Source organism: Cajanus cajan, chromosome 4, assembly GCF_000230855.2.
Source record: "Cajanus cajan strain Asha chromosome 4, NIPB_CcT2T_4, whole genome shotgun sequence".
Classification (NCBI taxonomy): domain Eukaryota; kingdom Viridiplantae; phylum Streptophyta; class Magnoliopsida; order Fabales; family Fabaceae; genus Cajanus; species Cajanus cajan.
In genome coordinates, this window is record NC_138520.1 from 53790727 (window position 1) to 53798439 (window position 7713).

Consider the following 7713-nt stretch of genomic DNA (forward strand, 5'->3'; position numbering starts at 1 on the left):
TAATCAATCATCCCACCCGAATGTCACGTCGTCACGCACTGCCTCACCTCACCTCACCATAGCATACCATACGCCTCCCCGCACCATATCCTCCCTCCCGCACATGCTCATTCGATTCGATCAAATCCAACACGTGCCATCCGAATAACGCGAAAGAGCGACAAAATTTTCGCGGCGCGCGTTTCTTAAAAATTCAAAATTTCATTTTGAGTTCGAAATTCGAATCCGAAAGTTGAAAGTTGAAAGTTGAAAGTTGAAAGTTGAAACCCAACCCAACAGAGTTTTTGTTTTGTTACATTACAGCATCCTGAGAATTTGAAAATCCCCAACCCTCATGACATTCCCATCTTCCTCAGTCACACAGCCCCCAAACACGCCCTAGCAGCAACACTATGAGAGAGCAACGAGTGGAGTCGTTCTACGCCAAGCTTCGCCAGTCCGCCACGTCATCCTCTTCCTCCTCTCCGGTTCTCATCTTCCCCTCAACCTCCGACGTCGACTCCCTCTGCGCCCTCAAAATCATCCTCCACATCCTCCAATCCGACTCCATCCAATACGCATGCTACCCCGTCTCGTCTTTCCACGAGATCCACAAATACGTTTCCTCCGCCTCCAACGACCACCCTCTCTCCGTCGTTTTGGTCAACTGGGGAAACCACAGAGACCTCCGCAAAACGCTCAACCTCAGCCCCAACGCGCGCGTCTTCGTCGTCGATAGTCACCGCCCAATCCACCTCCGCAACCTCAGCGACCGAAACGACGCCGTCACGGTCCTCTTCACTAAAGACGACGAGCAACAATCGGATCTCGCCTACGACTTCGACCTCACCACGCTCGCCAACGCCGGGAACGAAAACTCCGAATCCGAATCCGAATCCGAATCGGAATCCGAATCTGAGTCTGACTCCGAGGCGGAATCCGAACGAGATGGATCTCGAAAGAGGAGAAGGAAGAACCCCGAAGAGGATCCAATTAAACTGTACCGAAAACTGAAGAAGGACTATTACCGATTGGGAACGTTCCACGGGAAACCCTCGGGGTGTTTGATGTACGAGCTCGCTCACTTTCTGCGGAGGAACACGAACGAGTTGCTCTGGCTCGCGTGCGTTTCGCTCACGGATCAATTCGTGCACGAGAGGCTCAGCGAGGAGAGGTACCACGACGGCGTGATGGAGCTCGAGCAGCATATTAACAGCTCCGGGAACTTGGACGCGCCGACTTCGGTTACGCTCAAGGACGGTACCAAAATTCGCGCTCCGAATTCGTCGCGAATCACGTACGAGGATCAACCGAGGTTGATGCTGTTGCAGGAGTGGAACCTCTTCGACTCCATGATGTGCTCGTCGTACATTGCCACTAAGCTGAAGACGTGGAGCGAGAACGGGGTGAAGAAGCTGAAGCTTTTGTTTGGGAGGATGGGGTTTGCGCTCGCGGATTGCCAGCAGCAGTTTCAGTACATGAATGTGGAGGTGAAGAGGAAGATGAAGCAGGAGTTTGAGAGGTTTTTGCCTGAGTATGGACTCACTGATTTTTACTACAGGAGTTTCATGAGGGTTTATAGGTATTCTAGGGTTTCTGCTGCGGATGTGGTGTTTGGTGTCACCGCTTTGCTCGAGTCTTTTGTGAAATCGGATGGTTCTTGCGCTTCTCAGAAGTTTGGTGAGGCGTATGATGCGTTGTTGTCTTTGGATAATATTAATAAGGAGCTGCAAAAAGGGATGCAGGATGCTATTAAGATTCAGAGGGCAATTTTGAGGCAAGGGAGTGCTGCGATTACTAAGAGTGGGTGCATAAGGAGTGGGAGGAGTTTTCGGTGGTTGAAGTTGGAGGATTCGCGTGATGCCAAGTTGTTGGGGTACCCTCAGGCGTTGACCAAGTTCTGTTATTTTCTCATGGATGCTTTGAAAGAGAAGGGGGCGACGATGAAGCCTTTGCTTTGTGCTTGTTTGTCTCAGGAGGCTGGGAAGGTGTTGATTGTGGGGGTTTGTGGGAGGCCGCGTTTGGCTGGGGCTCGGGGGAATGCGTTTGGAATTGCGTTTAGGACTGCAGCGGAGGAGATTGGGACTCAGTTCTTCCATGAGTTGTTTGAATCGTCGTGGATTGTGCTGGATGCTTCTGCTGTGAATTCCTTCATGGTTAGGTTGATTGAGAAGCTGTGATAATGATGGGTTTCTAATTAGAGTTGGTTCTTCGAGGAGGTGTCTTCTCTAACTGCACTGCTGTGCCTGAGTCTCTGGTTACTAATAAGTTGTGCGCAGGGGTTGATGTTGCACTCGTACGTGACTCTTTCTTAGTCAGTTGTATTGTGATTTATAGCATATTCATTTGACTTTTCTTACCCTTTACTTCTCTCAAATATGTTGTTAGCTTGACAATTTCATGTAAACACATGCTTTATTCCAATTTGGATGTAACGTTAAATTGAAATTATGAGATCTTCATGGATAAAGTTTACATATCAGGTGTCATATGTTGATCTTGTTAACAAAGGATTTTTTTTATTATGTTTTGATCTTGTTAACAAAGGATGTTAATAAGGATATCTTCAAAGCACAAAGAATTTAAGTTCGTGCAGAAATTTGCTTTGAATTTTCTTATGTTTTGCTTAAATCAATGAACAATTTCTATTTTTGATGGTTATGTGATCTGTGAGTGATATTTGTGGAGACCCTTTAAAATTCCTGCTTCAGGTATGAAGCCAATGCGTCATACTATTATTTGATGTGCATATGATTTGTGTTATACTAGTGGATCGTGATAAATTGTATTAAACCCTGGAACTGCTAAGTTTTTGCATCAACAAAGAAGGAAAGTGCATTTCACCAGATGCCCATTTGATTTCATGTGTCCTTCCATGAAGTGCCTTCTCAGGGATCAGCACCAGCAAATTTCACTGGTGGTATTTGGTTGATTTGAGAAGTTGTTAATGCTGCTGAATTTCTGATTAGAACTGGTTCTTCAAGGAAGTGTCTTCTCTTACTGCAGTGCCGTGCCTGAGACCGAGATTACTGTTAAGTATTGTGTAGTGGTTTATCTTGCACCAAAGCAGGTGTTTGACTTTTCTTAGCTGTTATAACTTGTAATATATTGTGATTCATAGCATCTTCGACTTTTCTTGTTTCCCAAATATGTTAGCTTACACTTTCATGTAAACACATGCTTCATTCCAATTTGGATGTAACGTTAAATTGAAACTACAGAATTTTTGTGAGACCCCGTAACTCTTTTCCTCCTTTCCCCTTCTTCACTCACTTGCACTTCTCTTTTGCATTTTTGGGGTTGCTGATCCTTCTTCCTCTCAAGCCTTAACCCTGATTCGAATTCCTTTCTTTCTAGCTGAGATCGTGTGTGACCTTGGAGACCCTTCTTTGCAAGCTTGAAGTCGTTCGGAGCTGAACGCGAGTGGAGTTCTCTTCCTCTTCATCTCTTCTTCTCATTGTGTTATTCCCGGAAGCTGTGACTGATCAAGGAGGTGCATTCTCTCCAACTTGAAGCTGTTCGGAGCAAGTCGTGTGCGGATCCTCTTTTCTTCTCCTTCCACTTCCCGAAGCTCGGATTTCTTCAAACCGAGGTAAGGGAAGCTAGATAGTTGCTGTTTTTGGCTGTAATGGATTCCGAAATTCCTTTGTCCTTTAATGATTAACTGGGTCTTGGTTGAGATTGCTGAAAGTGGTGCTTTGGGGGTTTTCGGGGTGTTGAGGGAAATTTTGAGAACTTCTTTGTTTGTGTTTGCATGTATGAAAAGGTAGTGTTTTTATGATCTTTGTTGAAAAATGGAACTTTTGGGTGGATTGCATGTGGGTCTTCTGGCTGTTTTGCAGGATTTTGGTTAAGTTTTTCGAACTTGGTGGGTTGCTAATGAACCTCGCGCTGAGCGTGGTTCTTCGCGCCGAGCGCGAGACCACCTGGGGGCTCCTTTTTGTCAAGCCCGCTAGGCGCAAAGATGTGTGCGCCGGGCGAGCTTGAGAGGGTAAGCCCCTGGTTGGCCCATGCTGGGCGGGACAGGGACCGCGCCGAGCGTGCAAGCAATATTTTAAGTGGTGATTCTGCGCTAAGCGCGACCCTAGTCGTGTTGGGCGTAAGACTCTATGGGAGTCTCTGCCGGGAGGGCGCTAGGCGCAACTTGATTTGCGCTGGGCGCGAGACCAAGGGGAAGTCTCTGCCTTCCCCGTGCTGGGCGCAGGGCTAGGCTCGCTGGGCGTGCGAGACTCCATGGAGTCTCTGTCTGGCAAGCACTGGGTGCAATTCTCAATTGCGCTAAGCGCGCAAGGAGCCACGCTGGGCAGGGGACGACTTGCGCTGGGCGCGATGTCCCCTGATGCTCTCTGAATGAGCAGCGCTGGGCGCGCCCTTGAGCGCGCCGAGCGTGCATTAGGCTGATGACTTGAGGTGTTCTTAGATGATAGACCTTGCTAAAATTACTAAGATAGTTTCTTTAAGTCGAATCGCGCTGGAATTTGATGTACATTGTTGTAATGAAATGGGAGGTTAGCGATGTTGTTGAATGCTGATTCATACCATTGGTGTGCTGTGTTGTATATTTACTAAGTTGTATGCTGTGTATGACCACTATGGTGGTGCTGTTCTAGCCGTTGAACCGGTGTCGTAGTTAGCCACTAAAAGGTGGTGCTGTTATTGCCGCTACGCGGTGCTGTTGTATAGCCACTAGAGTGGTGTTGTTATTGCTGCTATGCAGTGCTGAAAATGGTTGAATGTTGTGGTATGATACAAGCTGTTCGATGAGCTAATAGATAGAGCTGAGTCAAAATTTACATTGTGATTCTATTGTATGTTGATTTATTTACACTAGCTTACCTTTTGTTGTTTCCCTGATGTTTGGACTGCAATGATCATACTATGTATGGGAGCAGAACAAGAATAGGTCGGAGACTGGTAGTTGGGCGGTAGCTGGCAGTTGGAGCTAACCCTCTCGGGATGTTGGTCTTTTGGTGTTGTTTGGCTACTAGGTGTAGCAATTGAATGATGTATCTATCTGTACACTTTAACTCTGGTCAGACTGGAACTTTGTATATTTATATATTCTAGATCCTATATTTATATACTTGTTCTATCTGTCTGGTGTTTCTAGTGTGCTATACCGTGTGTAGTGACCAGCCGGGTCGTTACAATTTTCCATGGATAAAGTACACATTTCAATTATTTGTAGGGTGTTATTACGGTGCCCTTATAAATTAAAGTGTTTTGGTAGAGTTCTTTTTGACATTGAATTATATGCTTCACATTCATATGATTTTTTTCTTCACATTTCAACCACTTTCTTATGACATATTAATTATTCAATAAAAGTGTGAAAATACAATTTAAGACCTATGAAACTTGAAGTTAAAAAATGTGTTATTTTAATTTGATCTAATAAAAGGTGAGAGGTCTAATTTCTATTTTGTTTGTTCACCAATTTCAAATGTCTTCAATACTTTTAACCAACTACTTGATACAAGTGCAAAACTGTAACATAATAAAAAATTAAATAAGAAATTAATTATTATTAATTTAAAAATTAATACTTTCAAAGCCCATCAAATTTATGTGAATACCGTAGAATTTCTCATATTTGTATTAGAATATGAAAATAATCTTTGTCATTTGAAGTATTGCAATGCCTCCTAAATCCTACCCTAATTTGAACTTGTTAACGGAGGAAGTCAATAAGAATATGTGCATAGCAGACGTAAGTTCTATCGTATAAAGGTTATCTTAGGGTGTTTCTACAAAAACATTCTTAAATAATTGAAGTTCATGTATGGGATTGGGCATTATGACTACTAATGGATAAACCAATTACGCACCTTGAACTATAGTTTCTGTAATGGACGTGGTATCGGATATTTCCTGTCAAAGCTTTGAAGACAAACTAGGCTTTTTGTGATTCTGCAGTGATATATCTTAGGTCACTTGTTCAAAATGAAACTCTTGCTGGGCTAACTATTTTGTTATCTCTTGCCACACTATTTTTCTGGCCTTTTGTAGATTTTAGGTCTCTTGTCCTACAAAGATAACTTGATGATTTCTAAGTGGACATGTTTGATCACATGGAGCCACCTGCAAGCCTGTCAGACTTTGACTTTTGAGATTATAATGAGAGACAGACACAGACCTGCTGGAAGTTGTTTCTGTTTGGATCTTTCTTTGCAGACCTTCTTAATCATGTTTGTGTTTAGATTTATGTTTCTTTTTACTCATAATTGTCTCATTGTTGTATTTTAGTTAGAATGATTGTATTTTATCCTTTTTTTTGTTACTACTTCATAGTGACACCATGCTTTTATCAAGGAAAAGATAAATACAACGTTAAATTTCAATCTCAAACTTAATTTGGTTACACTGAACAAGCTGCTCAAGTCGTATTGTTATTGTTGTGATTTTCCACATTATTTCTACAGTTATTTTTATTTAACATATAACTAATATATGGCCAGCTTGCCCACTAGGACAAGAGGATTAGCACTTTTTATGACTCAAGTCTTAAGAGTAAACTTATGCACATCTATGAAATCAAAATGAAATTGTTCCAAATCTACCTCTATTTTAATAGTCTCTTCTTTTAGCTGCTGTTTGTAACTGATGTGATACCTTGGAAGGAGATAAGCACTGTAGTAGTTGCAGACAAGCACGGTATTGCTCTTAGAAATACCAGATAGCTGAATTGCTTAAATGTGTCCATTGGTTTTCTCTCCTTAAATTTGATTACTCTATGGTTCTTTTTCTCTTTCAACATGCTGGTCGTGAGTTGGCACTCAGCATAAAATTGCTTGCCAGCAGATGAAACCGCACCTCATTAGAGTCTCATAAAGGTCATGGTGGTTTAAGATTTTATTTGCTTCTTGTTGATGATGAAAATATTGGTCACTTTTAGATGAAGTGAAAAAACCGATAAAATTAATTATAATATTGTGTTGCGTATGTATAACAATCTAATCATGAATTAAAAGGAATGAATGTGACAAGATATTTAAATTTGTATCTGCTAAGAAACTGTAACATGCTTGACATTTTTGTAAGATAAAACACAAACATGTCATTGAAAGTTACTGTATAAAAATTTTCAACACTGACTATTTAGCTTTTTGTTAGTTCACATTTTGATATCATTACCATACAGTTGAAAGCAACGTGTGGCCTGAGTTTGAGATCATCATCGAAGCTGAAAGTGAATACAATTACAGGCACATCCGAGGATAATACCTTTAGCTAATTCTTTGATCTCAAGGAGCAGGATTGATGACACTAAAAATTCACTTTTGGATAACTTTCAGGTATTTGCTCATTTTTATTTATTAAGATTGTATTTAAGTGTATTATTTGCTAATTATAACAATGATGATGTCAAAAGCCAATATGGAGTGCTTAACTTTGGGGAATTACCTTATGTGTCCTTATGGAGGCAGATTGTTTACCACGCTGAATGGGAGATGTTTAGAAATGAATTATCTTGCCTTGGGAGATAAAATAAGTGGGAAACCGGTAGAAGTATTCATTGCTTGACTGTCTAATCTAGCATTTGAGAGATACCAACCTTGTTGAACATGCTGCATTTGCATAATCTGATACCAGTTAATGTTGAAGTAGGCTGTACAAAAGTTGGAATTTAGATTATGCATCTTCATTGCTCTCAAGATCACATTATAAAAGGTACATTTTGCTTTGATAATCATATTTTGTGATGTGATACAAATTTAACCATGGATAATCTGA

General features: G+C 41.7%; 1 protein-coding gene across 5 annotated transcripts; it reads left to right on the top strand.

Annotated features, from left to right (window-relative positions):
* Window positions 1-208: 208 nt before the first annotated feature.
* On the top strand, window positions 209-7713 carry CDC45 (cell division cycle 45). 5 transcript variants are annotated; one of them, XM_083072584.1, is made up of 5 exons: window positions 209-2275; window positions 2749-3049; window positions 3337-3571; window positions 7121-7274; window positions 7407-7710. In XM_083072584.1, exon 1 carries the CDS (start codon window positions 393-395, stop codon window positions 2157-2159), a length of 1767 nt encoding a protein of 588 aa, XP_082928710.1. In that variant the 5' UTR covers window positions 209-392; the 3' UTR covers window positions 2160-2275; window positions 2749-3049; window positions 3337-3571; window positions 7121-7274; window positions 7407-7710. The 5 variants fall into 5 exon arrangements, with proteins under 5 accessions (XP_082928710.1, XP_082928709.1, XP_082928708.1 ...); XM_083072583.1 differs by having other exon boundaries at window positions 7121-7713; XM_083072582.1 differs by lacking the exons at window positions 7121-7274; window positions 7407-7710 and adding an exon at window positions 4872-5071.